Source organism: Haliotis asinina, chromosome 11, assembly GCF_037392515.1.
Source record: "Haliotis asinina isolate JCU_RB_2024 chromosome 11, JCU_Hal_asi_v2, whole genome shotgun sequence".
NCBI classification, from domain to species: domain Eukaryota; kingdom Metazoa; phylum Mollusca; class Gastropoda; order Lepetellida; family Haliotidae; genus Haliotis; species Haliotis asinina.
The window spans coordinates 33,064,056-33,081,384 of record NC_090290.1 but is presented as its reverse complement, the minus strand read 5'-3'; the positions used below and the strand labels follow the sequence as shown (position 1 = coordinate 33,081,384).

The 17,329-nt window shown below is 41.2% G+C and overlaps 1 protein-coding gene across 1 annotated transcript in view; it reads left to right on the top strand.

The window, feature by feature from the left end:
• The window catches only part of LOC137256597 (dynein heavy chain domain-containing protein 1-like), a 159,752-nt gene that overhangs the window by 44,807 nt on the left and 97,616 nt on the right, over positions 1-17,329 (top strand). The window contains exons 51-70 of the mRNA XM_067794472.1: positions 178-343; positions 1,250-1,491; positions 2,122-2,293; positions 2,374-2,560; positions 5,656-5,754; positions 6,127-6,337; positions 7,194-7,325; positions 7,537-7,715; positions 8,352-8,538; positions 10,032-10,223; positions 10,525-10,640; positions 11,079-11,421; positions 11,746-11,892; positions 12,869-12,961; positions 13,383-13,409; positions 14,555-14,662; positions 14,873-15,027; positions 15,500-15,593; positions 16,041-16,183; positions 16,618-16,713. Coding sequence (XP_067650573.1) covers positions 178-343; positions 1,250-1,491; positions 2,122-2,293; positions 2,374-2,560; positions 5,656-5,754; positions 6,127-6,337; positions 7,194-7,325; positions 7,537-7,715; positions 8,352-8,538; positions 10,032-10,223; positions 10,525-10,640; positions 11,079-11,421; positions 11,746-11,892; positions 12,869-12,961; positions 13,383-13,409; positions 14,555-14,662; positions 14,873-15,027; positions 15,500-15,593; positions 16,041-16,183; positions 16,618-16,713 — 3,089 coding nt within the window. The remainder of the gene's footprint in view (positions 1-177; positions 344-1,249; positions 1,492-2,121; positions 2,294-2,373; positions 2,561-5,655; positions 5,755-6,126; positions 6,338-7,193; positions 7,326-7,536; positions 7,716-8,351; positions 8,539-10,031; positions 10,224-10,524; positions 10,641-11,078; positions 11,422-11,745; positions 11,893-12,868; positions 12,962-13,382; positions 13,410-14,554; positions 14,663-14,872; positions 15,028-15,499; positions 15,594-16,040; positions 16,184-16,617; positions 16,714-17,329) is intronic.

Genomic DNA, 17,329 nt, shown 5'->3' with positions numbered 1-17,329 from the left:
CGAGTGGTTAAAGCGTCCACTTTCATGCCAAAGACCTGGGTTCAATTCCACACATGGGTACATTGTGTGAAGTCCTTTTCTAGTGTTCCCTGCCATGATCTTGCTGGAATATTGCTGAAAGCTCTCACTCCTTCAACTTGGACTGCTGAACTAAGTAATATCTTTGTGCTACTTCAGACACAACTGCTGTCATCTTTGAGAGCCCCAGCCTGGTAGAGGCATCTCCTGGAGCGATTGCCAGATGTACAGTGATTCATTGTGCCCCTGTCACTGTGTCTTGGGAGGGCCTCATACACCAGTGGAAGCAGACGGCTAAAACTAAATGGGTGCTCACATCGGCATGGTGAGTATAAATGTCATGATTATTGTATCTGTCTATGTGCCTAGAAGACCAGCATCTAGGTAGCCAGTATTCAGCTGACAATGTGTTCCAAGTGTTTTAGGAAGGTCAGTTGCACAGTGTCAATTATTAGAGCTTTTTAAAGTGACATTTGAAAAATGGCCACCATTGTTTATTTTATTGTTTATGTAGTTTACCTTGGATGAGTTGAAATACAGATATGAAATTGCTTCTCATTCTGTCTCATGCTTATGGCTTATCTCCCTTCTCCTTCCCATGGTTAAACTTCAAGGAATCCTTTTCAATTCCCTGATGCGATTGTAAAGTCACAGACCATGAGTAGTCTCCCTTTGCCTTTCCCAAACTGTCCCACATGACCTGAGCCTAACCTTCATCACTCTCTCCTTCATCGCCTTATTGGACACTCGGAGGGGTTCATCTTGAGTCCTATTTGGGGCACACACTTTTGCATTTCATTGTTTACATATTTTATCTTGGATGGATCAAAATACTAATATATATTTTGTCAAATATATTTGAGTCAAATACAAATGTTTTTATGTTATATTGTATTTGTCATGAAGTTTATGTTTGGCTGAGTGGGCAAAATGCTGCTGTGTGATGACAGGCTTAGGTTAGTGGACTGGCAGGAGACCACTCACAATGCACATGTTTCTATTTAACTTTCTGTATCATTGATCATTGGGTAGTTCAGATAAATATAATTGAAATTCATGTGAAGTTGTCCTCTAAACGGACTTGAATCTTTCATATGAAGTGACTCTGTTTTAATCAGTATGAACAATATATTTAATTTGCAAAAGTATTTTTTAATTTATACATTAATAAACATCTTCTGTTAATGGATATTCAGATGTTATGTGACATATGATTGCTTATTCTCCATAGCATGAAGATCCTTGATGACCTTGTGAAGGATGTGTTTCCACCCACGGTGAAGTTCCTGGCCAGTGAGTGCTGCTCCTCGCTGTTGACTGATGTTGGGGTGGAGAGGGTGCAAGCCAATCAGGTGGTACCTGGAGTTCAAGAGGTCACCATGTTCCTGAACATGCTGAAAGCACTGCTTGACAAGATGTTTCTGCGAGAGGAGCTGGACCGACGTGTCCAGGCAGAACTGAAGGAGGAGGATGGTATGTGCAGCTACAACACGCTGTCCCATTTGTTCTGAAGGGCTATAGTGGTCTCAACACTTGTACCAAGTCCTTAGATTCTGATTTCCAATAATTCCTGTCATAACCCTGTGCCTGTGAAGATCGGGGATAGAATGCATCTTTGGTAACCCAGTCAAGGCAACCTGTGAAGGTCTGGGATAGAATGGATTTTCGGCGTCTAATGATCAGGTTTGCAGACTTGGTTGACACATGTCATCGCATCCCAATCATGTATATCGATGCTCATGCTGTTGATCACTGGATTGTCTGGTCCAAACTTAATTATTTACAGATTGTTTTCATAAAGCTGGAATATTGCTAAGCATGACATAAAACAACAACCACCCAACCAAACGACCAACCATCTCTGATATATTTCTGTACTACAACACAGCCAGGTACCATCTCATTGTTTGTGCTGAGAAAAATGATCCATTATGTTTATGACATCTTGTTTAATAAATCCTGTAAATCCTATCATTTTCCAGCTAGGGTCATTATTGTACTTACTGACTGACTTGACTTATTGGACATACATCTCAGACTGGCCCACTGCAGCCCTCTCACTGGCCTCCATCTTGTACTAATATGATCTTGTGTTGATTGTAGAGTGTCAGGGTGGCAGCAAGAGCTCACTTGGTGGCGCTCCATCCCGGCAGATGGCAAGTCGGATGACCAGCAGCTCCCACATTGAGGTCCTCATTCCTGGCTACACCACCATCATCAAGGGCATGTTTGCCTTCGCATACATATGGTCGTTTGGGGGAGCACTGAATGACAGGTGGGTCTTGTTCAGATTGAAGTTAGGTGCATTTAGGGTGAATATTTGGGAGATTTTAATCATCCTGGTTTCCTGTTTAGATTCCGGGAACGATTCAGCAAGTTTGCTCATGACGTACTTTACCGAGCATCCCATCCAATCAGACTGCCTGTGTGGGGTCACGTGTTTGACTACTGTCTGGATGAGACAAGTGGGACCTTCACTCGCTGGGGACAGCGGCAGCAGGAGAAGGTTCGAAGCTTGGGAGGGTTCGTCTTCACACCAGAGGTCAGTAACTCTACATATAAATCTCAGATGTCATATTTGCGTTGTTTTGGGGGTTATTTTCTTCTCAGGTAAACCTCCTTCCAGCGTCATATACAATATCCCTGGGACATTCTTTGCAATACTCTGAACTTGGCCCTGAAAGTAGATTTTCACGAAATGAATTCTTTCAACATCAACATTCAAGTGTCTGAAATCAATTGGAAATTGTTGTCAGAGATCAAATTGAAAGTGTAAATGTTCTCCCTCTCTGGGTTAGAACCACATCTGTCAGATCATGAATCATATGTTCTACCTCACAGCTACTGAGCCAACAAAGATTTGGGTGTTAAATTATCTGTTTATAGTTAGGCCTACTGTCATTACATAGATTTTATTACCGCTTCGGTTAGTGTTACGTTGATTCATTTCTTGGTTATCTAATTATCCATCGTAGACGGTTTATATGACTGATTTTGAAAAATTTGTTGTCTTTTCCTTCGACTTATATAACAGATATAACACTCTCCCTTGGTTTTGGTTGAAAATGTAAACATTCGGGATCAGGAAAACCGTTCTGTTTACATTTTTAACCCAAACCTCGGGATTGTGTTACATCCTTTACAGAACTAATTGTACTTTAAAAAATGAGACATTTAACAGTGTTTTTATTTATATCAGAAGAACAAATGGCAGTATATTCCTATGAGGATGGACAGAAGAATTTATCAGTGGTCTGATATTACATGAAACCTTCACACTTGCTATTTGTTGAGGCCAATATAACTTCTTGGTCCAGAAAATTCTTGTGGCCATTTTTGTCTCATGCACATCCTCCAAGCAGCATAGACAGATATCTCAACAAAGTTTGTAACTATTGTTGATACATTTGTGGAAGGACTTAAAGGGGCACTGATGCGGCGCGAATAATGTTTCTCGCCAACGGTCTAATTACGAAACCAAACTGCAAATTGGTCAGTGCCCGCTCCCTCGACCGTTACGGACAAAGGGACTGGGCTCCTGTCCATAACAGCAGAATTTCTTCGCCTAAACAGTCAGGAGGCCGGATGCCCATCATATGTCATTATTTCAAAATACCCAGGGTATTCCTTGTCTGTTCGTAACAAAATATCCCAGCAGTGTAGTATTTTTCGGATGCTTGGATGGTATAGTGACTGATCCAATTTGATCCTATTTCTGTGTTTTTAACCTCGATATTTAATCATGTTATGTGAAAATATGATGTCTACAGGCACTTAGCAAGCCATTTGTCTCAGTCCGAAAGATTGCAAAGCCTTATATTGAAATAGCTTTGGGTGTTGCTTCAGCTGTGATAGCAAATATCATACGTAAATTTTGGTAGCTGTGGTAGCTTCCCTGGTTTATTATTTATGATAATAAGAACACACCGTTGATATATTTCAATTCTTAAACTAAAAACGATGTTGACTTTGCCTTTGGTAGAGAAATCTGAAAATCTTCTTACGTAAAAAACTCAACTTATTACAACTATTTACCCAAGTAAACAGTAAATGCCTGTAGGTATTCCTTATGTAACCAAGTTCCGTTGGTATCCTCAAAACAGTTTCGGCCAACAAGTGTTTTCAGGCTGCATGCGACACAGAGATTACATCTTCCTTGCTGTAACTTGCGTTTGATGGTGTAAACCTACACGTGTTATTTGTCATCATTCTCTGGATGGTCAATTAATGAATTTATAACAGGTATAATTAGTAGTAACACCACTTCGGTTACTCAACAAAGATTCCCATTCGGCATTTCTCCTGTCTGGAGTAAAAACTCAACATTATAAATTAAGGTGTGTAATGGCAAATGTATTGTCTAGTAATATGTGCATGTAAGTGATGCATTAGGGTTTATCAGCTGAGTTACAAAAACAAACATCGATCAAAGGATTAACCGATAACACACTGATTGATTAATTACTTTTATCTTCCACAGCGGATTTGTCAAAAGGCAGTGTGTGTAGATGTAGTAATCTATACTGACTACAACCTGTCGTAAAGTGCGAGTGTAAAAACAACACCCTTCCTTCAAAGAATTAACCACCCTTGCGTTGATTGATTGATTGATTGCTCATTATTGGATAACTAAATTACTTAGAATGGCGGACATCATACAATTAGTTGCCAGGTGTACTATCTTGGGTGACCAAAGAGAGGTTTATCAGGTTTTCACCAGTGTGAAAGACGTGAAACGATGTGTCACTTTTTCGCAAATTAGACAGCTGTAAGAAACACGACACAGAGCAGGATTATGTACTAGCTTGGAATATCGTTCTTTTATGTGGATATTGATGGATACATTCCTGAACAAGGTAGTAGCCTGACATTGTTGTTGTCTGTTTTACATTCATTATTTGCATTTTGTTTCAATCTATTTGTTGTAGCATTCAGCAGAATCTATATGACGGAAAACACACACTAGATTGCTTATGTGTGTGAAATAGGATCCACATTGGCAGTCTATACAATGTATAAATGTTGCTGTCATATTAGAAATTTACTATAAGTATAAGCATACCGTGTGTTCTTTTATTAATTTTCAAAATCATACAAATATGACAACAAACTAATGAGGGTTATGAGACAAAATTCAGAGACGTACATTGGCTTCTTTATTTTTCCGTCCTAATAGTTTCAATGTGTTTCATTTGTTTTCATAATGCATTTGTGATGAAGTAAAAATGACTTCACCTCAGTTGATCTGTCTATGATTAAACTCTCAATTGCGCATACGGACTGCGCAGCAGAGGTCACGAACCAGTCACGAATGCTGGGATATCATCCGGGTACTCACGGGAGAAAAACAATAACAAAAGTTTACACCAGTCCACGGAAATTGCTCCGCATCAGTGCCCCTTTAAGACATGTCAATAATATCTGACCTTGTATTGCATGACTGACCACTGCTGTGGTACATGGTCAAAAGAGTTGATTACAAAATTTAAGTAGTTATTAACATTGCTATGGAATTCACCACCCACCCCATACCTTTCCCCTAAGTCCCCCTCCCAAAACCCCAACACCCCCACTCCCCACTCCACACACCCCACATCCCCTCTTAGACATACTGTGTTCAGCCATTGTGTATTGCAGGTTGATCGCTACAACTACCTCCTGGACCTGTTTGTATCAGCCCACCTCCCAGTCCTCCTGACAGGGGCTCCTGGAGTGGGGAAGACATCACTCATCAAGGTGAGGAGCTTCATCTTCTCAGTTCCATCATCAGTGTGCTGTGTGACTGGACAAATCCACAGCTTATCATGGACTAGTTATGTGAAAGAAGACCTCAGATCCCTAACATTGATAAGAGAGTGTACATAAAGAACAATTACAATGACTAGCAGATGAGATTTACTGCACCACTGATTTCACCTGATAAAGGAACAAGCATATGCTCCAAAACGTTGTGTTATTCACAAGAAAGAACTTGACTCCCATATATCCTGCTTTTCTTACGCTAATGTAGTAATTAGTATCAAGACTTGTACAAGTTTTTTATGATGCCATGATGGAGCTTTTTACAAACAATAAGGGGAAAAAAACATGTAATTCTGCAATTTGCAGCACCTGGTCCTGCCAAAGCAGACGTCAACGACCGCCATGATGTCACGTGGGATGACGTCAGCTATCTTCCAGGACATGATGGTGAACCACATCGTGGAGCTGAAGAACAAGGCCATGGATGTAGTGGGGGCACCTGGATCTCTGCAGGCCATGGACAGACAGAGGCATCTCTTCTTTGTGGATGATCTCAACATGGCACAGAGGATAGGATGTAAGTTGATACTGCAGTCACAATGTCATGTTCATTTCTATCTAAGTAGAGCAACATCTGACAAGTGATTCCTACTATCAAGGACAGGGTCTCGCCATAGTTAATGACGTATAGGAGTCAGTGGTGACTATTGGCTAACTTTGACTTCGTTTCACATACTCATGTGATGACTCTAGATTTGTGTAGTGAAACAGCTCATATACCTACTTGTCTCAAGTTGCAGGGTGACTGTAACATTATCTAATCTAATCCTTTTATATAATGCTGAAAGGTTCCAGGTCGACCTTCCACTGGCCCTTTCACACATTCACAATATGTTCAGAGTGTATACATGGTGCCTGTTGGTTTAACAGTCATAGGCAGTTTGGAAGAAATGGGGTTCTAAGTTTGTCTGAAATGTTGATGGCGTTCCTGATAACTTGATGTGGTCTGGAGGAGCACTATGCATAGATGCTGCTGCACATCTGAAACTGTGTTCACCCATAGCTGTTGTACAGTGAAGCTTTTTGAGAAGGTCCTTGTCTCAGAAACACAGTACAGTACCAAGTCGGCTTGGTTTGTGACTGAGTAAAAAGGAGCAGAGTGTGTATTGTGGCATTGCAGTGTGTGCAATAGGATTTGGATGTTAAGTCTGCTAGAAAGTGTTAGCCATTGGAGTTGTTTGAGAACAGAGGAGATATGTTGCTGCTGAGGTGTTCTGGTAATGATCTTGGAAGGAGTTGAGGTTTATGAAGGAGGATATGTTGAGGATATGCCATATGACGGAATAAGAATAATCTAGTCTTGAGGTAATAAGCAATCCAGTTGTTTTGCCATACTCCCATTATATCTGTATTTTTCACCATGTTGTTCACAGCCTACCAGCCCCCACTTGAGGTGCTACGACAGATTCTGACCACTGGAGGCGTGTATGACAGGCAGAGACAACGCTTCCAAGGCATGGAGGAGGCGACGTTTGTGGCAGCCTGCACTACACCATCCTCCCCAGGTAAGGGCCATTCCCTACATGCAGCTTTCACACCTAATGCTTCCACAGACAATGTAGACTGTTCTTTATCATTAAATGTGATTTAATGAGCGAACACTGATAATGTGAACATTCCAGTTCTGGGTTAGTGTTCTCCACTGCTGGTGAAGGGTGATGTTACATATCAACAGCATCTGTAATTGTTTGTCTCATTATCTGTGTTAAACCTCAGGTACTGGTCTCGGCCATGCATGTCACGTGATGTCATCAAGACTGACACGACTCTTCGTCAACCTATGTGTGTTTTGTCCATCAATGGAGAACCTAGTTACGATCTACTCTCGGCAGTTACAGCCCTGGCTAGAGGAGTTTCCCACCTATACTGTGGAGCATCACTTTGAGTTTGGACAGGTAGGCCTTATTCAATGATTTAATTGGAATTCTGGGACTATATTGTGCTCAGAACCACATGCTTGTTTTTGTGGAAAAAAAAGTGGAATCAATGATGGCTGAGATATGGCTTGTAGTACTCTGATGGATGGTGAGGTAACCTAGTTTCCCTCATCTTGATATCGCTGAAAAATTGCTAAAGCAACATAAAACTGAACTCACTAACTCATACCCTGACTGTAGGTTGTTGATCATAGTATCAACCACTGGTTTGTGTGGCTCAGATTATAGACATTGGTGTGTTACAGTTTGAATATCCTTACTCTGGCATTGAACTGTGAATAAGAAATGCATTGTTACATTGTAGATGAATTTTAGGGTTGTTGCTGTTTGTAGCCATTTGTTACAAGGCGTGTTGTCAAGTGTGTTACAAGGACAATATGGCCATAATACTGCTGTTGTGACATGAGACTTTAACTCACTCACTCATTTAAAGGGTTAGTGTTAGGAACATGAATCAAACTGAAAAGCATCGTAGGTTGAACACCAATAAGTCTGATCCACTGGAATGGCAACAATGTTGATGACTTTCTTGTAAGAATGTATGCAATACACCGGGACACTGTGCATGTATTAAGATTATCTGACCTTCCCCAGGCAATGGTCGTTGGGCTGCTAGAGCTGTACCAATCAGTGCGAGACAAGCTACGCCCAACTCCTGCACATGCCCACTACGTGTTCTCTCTTCATGACATCTCGCGCGTCGTGCAGGGCATCATGCTTATGTCGCCCCGGTCACGGATCAGGAAACTTCGAACCAAGAAGAAGGATAAAGAGGAGAGCAGTAGGTTTTAAGATGTATTGTTTGAACCACAACCGAAAAAACAAAGTATGTAACACTGTAAAATGCTGACTTTGACCCAGAGAACATTGTGTGTAACACTGTAACATGCTAACTGTGACCAAGAGAACATAGTGTGTAACACTGTAAAATGCTAACTGTGACCCAGAGAACATAGTGTGTAACATTATAACATACTGACTGTGGCCCAGAGAACATAGTGTGTAACACTGTAAAATGCTGACTTTGATCCAGAGAACATAGTGTGTAACACTGTAAAATGCTAACTGTGACCCAGAGAACATAGTGTGTAACACTGTAACGTGCTAAGTGTGACCAGAGAACATAGTGTGTAACACTGTAACATGCTAAGTGTGACCCAGAGAACATAGTGTGTAACACTGTAACATGCTAAATGTGACCCAGAGAACATAGCGTGTAACACTGTAACATGCTAAGTGTGACCCAGAGAACATAGAGTGTAACTCTGTAACATACTAAGTGTGACCCAGAGAACATAGTGTGTAACACTGTAACATGCTAAGTGTGACCCAGAGAACATAGTGTGTAACACTGTAACATGCTAAGTGTGACCCAGAGAACATAGTGTGTAACACTGTAACATGCTAAGTGTGACCCAGAGAACATAGGGTGTAACACTGTAACATGCTAAGTGTGACCCAGAGAACATAGTGTGTAACACTGTAACATGCTAAGTGTGACCCAGAGAACATAGTGTGTAGCAATACAAGTTGTTTACTGGTCACGAGGGGGACATGGGTTGATGTACCCTTGATTTTTGTTGATGTTCTCTGAGCCCTGAGGGACCAGTGAACAATGTATTTCTCTTACCAAACACCTCAAGGTTAATTTTGAACTGTTTGAAACATGGGTATCGGACTGTACACTTCAACCAACATGTGTGAATCAAACGATTTGAATCTTGCATCTTGCTTTTTTCCCACAGGTATTGTCTCGATAAAGCTGTCATGGTGTAATTCCCCTTCATAATATTCACAGAGACTACATGCACGTTTTTTCAAAATTTATTTATTGGAATGCGAGGCAAATCTGTTCATAGCCATCACTAAATTTTGCGATGATACAAGAAAAAAAAAAAGATTTAGAGTTATCTCCCTTCCATCACTTTGCATTCAATTTCCATGCATCATGCTTGATTCAATGTTATTCGAGATAAAGAAGTATTACCACAAAGTATCAAATGAGTTGCTGTTGGCAGTGGGGTACATTGAAATGTACCTTGTTTGTAAGTGGAGTACACTGTAAGTGGTGTACATTGGAAATAATAGGAGAGCGCTTAGCGAGTCAGAAAATAATAATTATGTGTGAGATACACAGCGTGTCACGTCCTCAGTAGTGAGTGGATCACTGACTACATTTTTGTAACTGTCTTCTCCTGATCCACAGCTCTTTTCTACAAGATGTCAGTTAATGTCACAGAGAAAGGAAAACATTTGATAATGTGATGGTTTCAGAGATGAAGACTGCTGCTGGTCGGCAGACTTCGCTGGATTCCACCCAGTTCAACACGATCAGCCAGAGCAGCCTTGCCAGCGGCCGAGGGGAACAGATTGTGCCTCCTGCTGCCCCAATGATGAAGGTGATCGCACAACTCTGGTGTCATGAATGTTGCCGCACATTCTCTGACCGACTTATATCTTCAGACGGTACGTTCTAGTCACATGTAACAGTCATTCAGTGTCATTGATCTGGATCCACAATATTCCAGGATTCCACTACAAGAACACATACTGACTAATTCTTTGTAATTTTTCTGGTCCTGGAACTGTTATGTGATTGTGTGGCAGTATAGATGTAAATAGTTTCTCACATACAGTGTTTTAAAGAAAATCTCTTTATGAAGCTAGGGAGTGAACCTGGACAATGAAGACATGTTTTACCTGGACAATGAAGACACGTTTTACCTATACCCAAGCTAGTAATGTGACGTTGTTTGTGTGTGTGCAGATCAGCTGTGGTTCTCCAGAACGCTGGAGGAGGTAGTGGTGAAGCACTTCTGTAGTCCCAGAGAAGACCCTGCCACTGAGATGGCTGCCATCACAGAGGAAACACAGTCTCAGTTTGTAAGTGCCATAGCTAGATGACTATTGCATAACCTGCTAGAACTCTAGGGTCTGTGAGTGGATTATGTGGCACCCAGCTATGTTGACAATATTCTGTCAAATGTTTGATCCAGACTTAGTTATGTAAAGTTTGTTAAGGCTGAAATATGGCTGACTGCTACCTAAAAGATTCAGTTCCTTACATTCTGTAACTCCATAAAACTTTAATGTCAGTATATATATTTAAAGGGCTGACTGTGACCTAAATGACATTCATTTCCTTTGCAAATTGAAACATTATAGAAATGTAATGAATATGTATATTTATGTTGAATTTGTTTAGTTCCAGTTCTGTTCCTTTAAAAAATTGCTAGTGTCAGAAAATAGAGGGCAGTACGAAAATGTGTTGTTTTGTTATAGTGGTGGTAGTAGTTATACTTGTAATATTCAATAAACCAGGGTCGGTCCACTCCCACAAAACGAGGTCCACATTGCACACCTCCACCTGGCACTCCTTCGGACATTGATGATGACCTTGAGCCCTATGATGATGAGTCTGGGGATAAGGTGATGGGTGTTGAAAACACCGGGGATGATGGGATATCAATGACCAGCATCAGCCTGGGTAGTCAGGTCCAGCAGCAGTCATCATCGGAGTCACCATCGCGTCGATACCAAGGTCAAGGTCAGTCGTCTGACTCCCCACAGACGGACTCCACCAGCCAGACCAACTCCTCTGCCCGTGACACATCCATGGATGTGACAACGGAACTTGAGACGACACAAACTCACACAGATGGGGGTAAGATAAATGTGTTAGATGTGTCTTGTAGAGTGTTTTTGGCAGTGTGCAATATTGGGGCATATTTTCTTGTTTACCACATAAGTGTGTTTTATTAGAGTTAATTCCCCACACCAATATGACCTTGTGGTATTCAATGTACAGTTAAATACTACTCAGTGATTTTGTTGACTTGATCTTCACAGGGCAGGGCAAGATAGAACAACATAAAACTGTAGCGTGATCATACTCACAGAGATGTGCTACTATAAGTATATATGCTAAGCTGAGTTTCGTGTTTTCACATATATACATACACAGTGAAATCCAATGACCTTGTTGCAGGGGAGGCAACTGAGACAGAGACAGCAGGTGAGGCTGATCATGGTATTGCTGAGCACGATGAGGTGACGGATGACTCTGACAACACCGAAGACAGCACAGAAGAGTCGGATGTGTCAGATGAGACCAGCACAAATGGCACTCCATCAGGTCAGTGTACACAAGTGTTGATGAGGTGGCAACAGTCTCAGGTCTACTGGCACTCCACGCTTGCCCTTCAAACACATCTCTGACTGCTAACTTGGTATTGACAGCAACAACAACAACAGCATCAGCAACAAGACAATGTGAACACTCAAAAGCACTTCATTATTTTCATGTTCAATCAATCCATGTGCTTTCTGATGTCAGTTTCAGCTCCATGAGGTGAATCCAATGGTTCTGGATAGTAAACAGTTGCATTACAGTCATATCCTTCCTGGCACCCAGTGACTTCTGAGTGAACAATGATATATTTTGATCTGTCTGATTAGACACCTCTTGAGAAACGGAATTAAACGACATTTATTTCAAATAGAAATGTCTCAATGTCACATTAAGCAAACCTTCCAGACCAATTTCCCATTCTAAAAGTGATGCTATGGGAGGAATTGTTTATGTTAAAGCAGAGATCACATATATGTGTACAAGAGAGAGGTGTCATCCCACAAGTGACATTATCCAGTTAGCTTGCCATTTAGCCTCTTTGTGGACAAGGGGCAGTTGAGTAAATTAGTGGTTCAAGAGCTTGCTTCTCATGCCAAAGACCCTGATTCAATTCCCCCTCATTGGTATAATGTGTAAAGCCCATTTCTGGTGTCCCCTGCTAATATTGCTGGAATATTGCTAAATGTGGCATAAAATCAGACTCACTCACTCACTCACTCACTCACTCACTTTGTGGACAAGGCATGTGCGAGATGTGAGCTGATCTCATTTTTGAATCACAGCACTGGACATTTTATGGCTGATACATATGGTATATGGTCTTTGGTTAAGTCATAGGTGATATCTTAGTGTTAACCCTAAGATCACCTTGTGAAGGGTATCAGCAGTCCCTCCTTCATCTTTAGACAAGTCTGGTGACAGCATCCGGAGTGCAGCTGCATCTGTACCATCCTAATTGTAACTGTTCGTTCCTCAACAGAAGTGGGGGAACTCATGTCCAAAGGCAAAGTTCCAGGGCTGAGACTGACAGCAGCCCAGCGCCGGTGCAGCCGAGAGTCGTCCTTCACATCAGGTATGTGATCATGTGACATCATGTATCTCAGCATGTACTGTTAACATTGTGTATCCAGCCTTACCACTACCTCAGACACACATCTGACCTTTGAAATCATACACACCATTCATATACGGCACCAGCCAGTTTCTTTCAGTAGTAAACTTCTGAAAATATTGAACTTGAATATTGAGTATAAAATCCAGAACAGGCTGATATATTTGTTTGATTTAAGAATGATTCAAAACTGACACTGGTTCTAACATGTGGCTGGCAAACAATACTCATCAAACACCTGAACAACTGGAACTGAATATCTCATAGAGATCCTACAATATAGCACAAGACAAGACACCCAGCTGTGATAGAATGATATATAGCACTATGGATGTTATTAACTGCATGCAACACTATCTAACCCCCTGACTTACCCACACAGCACCTGACAAGCAGCAGCAGAAGCAAGGTGAGTAGTGGATCCACTCACTCACTACCTACCTGAAAACTGTGTCACACACTTCTCTGACACAGCCCTCAGCTGTAGAATCCTGAACAGGAGACTTTTAGTTTTTAGTCAAAGTGAAGCTTAGTTGTAGCTGTCGCTTTCTCTTATGAGTGTTTCCTCTTCTGGTGATTTATGCGTTCCCTTATTTTTTATCATGGTCATGGGTTGGTCTTGTGTTGTCATGGATATTTCTTATTAATCAAACAGTCCGGCAGTTTAACCCTCATTGCAGCATTGTAACTTGCTGTTGTCAACTGCTGAATGGTACATTAGGCTATGAAATGTTTTAATTTGGCCAAACTGAGTGTGATTTTATAATACAAGAGTGTTAAAGATTGTGTGGGGAGCAACATCCATCATTTTCATGACACGTTTGTTGGATTTACTAACCCTGTTCAAAGGACTCACTGTGTGAGATCACTTTCCATGGAGATTTCTTACAAGCATCTGGACACATTTAGTCTGGCCATTGAGAGTTGCTGTAGATAGGTTTATCGGTTGAACATCGTGCTGTTCAGGGTAATGATAAAGATGATAATCAAGCAATATAGACAACTGTATAAGAATAGCATAGATCAAAGTCCATCTAGCAGTAAAGATATAAATAAAATTGTGAAATAAAATGGACACAACATTCTAGCCATAGAATAGACAACATCCTTACAATAAAATAGATACAACTTTCTAGCTATAACATGGACACAATTTTGCAACTTTCTCGCAATAAAATAAATATGACTTTCTAGCAATAGAATAGACACACCTTCTAGCAATAGAATAGACACAACTTTCTGGTAAAAATTAGATAAGACTTTCTGCAATAGAATAGACACACCTTCTAGAATAGACATAAGTTTCTGGCAATAAATTAGAAACAGCTTTTTAGAAATAGAATAGAATAGACCACAATAAACCATACCAAAGACAACAATCTAACAGTAATTTAGTAACAGTGACAGCTATCTAGCTGTAACAGAGACAAATATCCATCAAGAATGACACCAAGTGTCTGCAAAAAATACAATCCACATGTCTGGTCCAGCCTCCTGTAATGTGAGCTTGATGCACTATATTGTTGCATTTTGCACCCACCTTGTTTGTGACAGAACTGGGTAAGATGACCCCGGACCCTGATCACCCAGATGGCACTGCACCCCAGCAGGAAACAACCAGTGATCCCTCGGGTCCACTGACTTCAGGACGGTCCAGTGTTGGTACGTTGCACAGTCACACACTAACTTTGTTCACTTTGCACGTTCTCTGGTCACCTGAACCATCAGATATTCAGACTTCCTCATATGTAGACCACTGTGATATATTTCACAGTTATAGGAGAAGGAATATTATCTCGCCCTGAAACTGTTCCTCTGTGAAAGTGAGCTGGAACTAAGATATGTCTTCCATGCTTCATTTGCCCAATGCAGGCAGCGTAACAGGTGGACAAACAACTCGCACCCCCAGTCTCCGGAGGCAGGGTTCTCGGACTGGCCCCACCAAGCGAGGGGTCACCTTTAAGGCAGGGCTCATTGCAGACAAGGAATATGAAGCCTTCTACGGTGCTCTCATGTCACTGGATGAGGTTGGTGTTGTAGGGCTGGCCAGTCTCCTTCAAGTCATTCAAGCACTTTTTCTTGTCTGACTGCCAGCATGATGTTTATATGAAGAACTATCACCATTCATTCATACTTACATAAGTCTCTTTATGAACAAGTTTAATGTACATTAATGCCTATGAAGAACCACACCAACTTAAAACCTGGGCATATTTATCACAGCTGATTGTTTTCATTCTTCTACTATAGGAATGCCACTTGTTGTGCCACATTGTGTAAATATTTAATAATTCTGGTAATTTGAAGATGGTCGAATGCTGTATGATATCAGTCAATTCCTGACATGGCATGCAATATTCATTTGCAAAATTATGTTTGTTATTGAATTTAGAAATTTGTGAGATATAGTAAAATTATCACATTTTTATTTGTGTACATATGAGAGCAATGCAAATAAGAAGAAATTACATTCCTCTATCGTCACGTGACTTGTTTCAGATTAAGGGTGGCTGTAGCAACGTGACTGACTTCATTTTCAGCAAGTTCTTTATGTCTTGTCACACTGAAGCCCAGGGACAGCCTGTAGAGAAAGGTCAGCACTGTAACTCAAGTTCTGTTTCCTACAATATTGTCAGTTTGTGTTGCTTCAATAAAACTTGAAAACAAATTAAGTTTAAAGCAAAGAAAGAATTAAATGGTTATGGATGTACTGTTCAACACTTGGGTTACACAACTCGTAGATCTATGATAACATTTGTGAGTTACAAGTTCTTAGACCAATATTGTTTGCCTTATGGTGAAAGCCCACCTTTCCCCTGTGTCTGGAACAGTTTGTCTTATGTGGACTTGTTCTTGTTCCATGTCCCTTATTGTAGAAACAATTTTGTATGTCAGCTTATCCCATGAAACTGTATGTAAGATAGAAAATTTCTAAAGCCCAAAGAATCTATGGTGCTCAAGGTATTTCTTGAACTTCTTCTTCAAATGTCAAGGTTGTCCATGAGAATTGTTTCTTACTAGATAGTGTGCATGTGTTCAGGGTACATGGAGAGCACTGAGGATGGTTTGAGAGAAGCACTGACCACCTGTCTGGGAGAGTACAATACAGGCACATGGCAGAGACTAGAAGTGGTGTTCTTCACCGAGGCCGTCAACCATGCCGCCAGGCTCAGCCGGATACTGGTCAGTACATTCATAGTGTTAGCCCACAGAGTATAACATTGATAATGAGGCCTGTGTAGATAATGAGTACAATGGCAGGCAAATCAGTGGGGGATAGCATGAGCAAATATACATGACACTGGAACAGCACTTGGGTGATGTCAGACTGAGAATGTGTCTTTCCATTATAACAGAAATAATATCGACTCACTCACTCACTCAATGTAGAAAATGACTTGTGAAAATTGAGACGAAGTAATCTTGGGTTAATAATTAAAGAAGTTAGAAAATTTAACATATCCATCTAAGAAAGGTTTTGTCCTGTGTGTATGGTACCAAGGCAGTAAATTGAATAATATTTTTTGGTTGAATGCCAATTTTAGGAATTTTTTATGATTTTTTTTATATCAAATAAATATTTCTGTGAAAAACAGTCCATATTTATGTACTTTCAGGCCCATCCTGGTGGCCATGGCCTCCTTCTAGGCATGAGTTACTGTACTGGGAGAGCCACACTGGCCAGACTGGCTGCCTACATCGCACACTGCAAGGTAAGGACACACTGGCCAGACTGGCTGCCTACATCGCACACTGCAAGGTAAGGACACACTGGCCAGACTGGCTGCCTACATTGCACACTGCAAGGTAAGGACACACTGGCCAGACTGGCCGACTATATCGCACAGTGCAAGGTAAGGACACACTGGCCAGACTGGCTGCCTACATCGCACACTGCAAGGTAAGGACACACTGGCCAGACTGGCTGCCTACATCGCACAGTGCAAGGTAAGGACACACTGGCCAGACTGGCTGCCTACATCGCACACTGCAAGGTAAGGACACACTGGCCAGACTGGCTGCCTACATTGCACACTGCAAGGTAAGGAAACACTGGCCAGACTGGCTGCCTACATCACACACTGCAAGGTAAGGACACACTGGTCAGACTGGCCGCCTACATCGCACACTGCAAGGTAAGGACACACTGGCCAGACTGGCTGCCTAGATCTACAACTGTCTTGGGATTTTAAAATGCTCATTTTAATGCTCATAAGTACCACTAGGAGGACTTGTTTCAAAGAATCAGAAATCTCTGCAAGTTTGTTCGAATTTCTAGGACAACTGCTTTTTCTGGTCACTGATGGTAACTACAAGACAGTGTACATT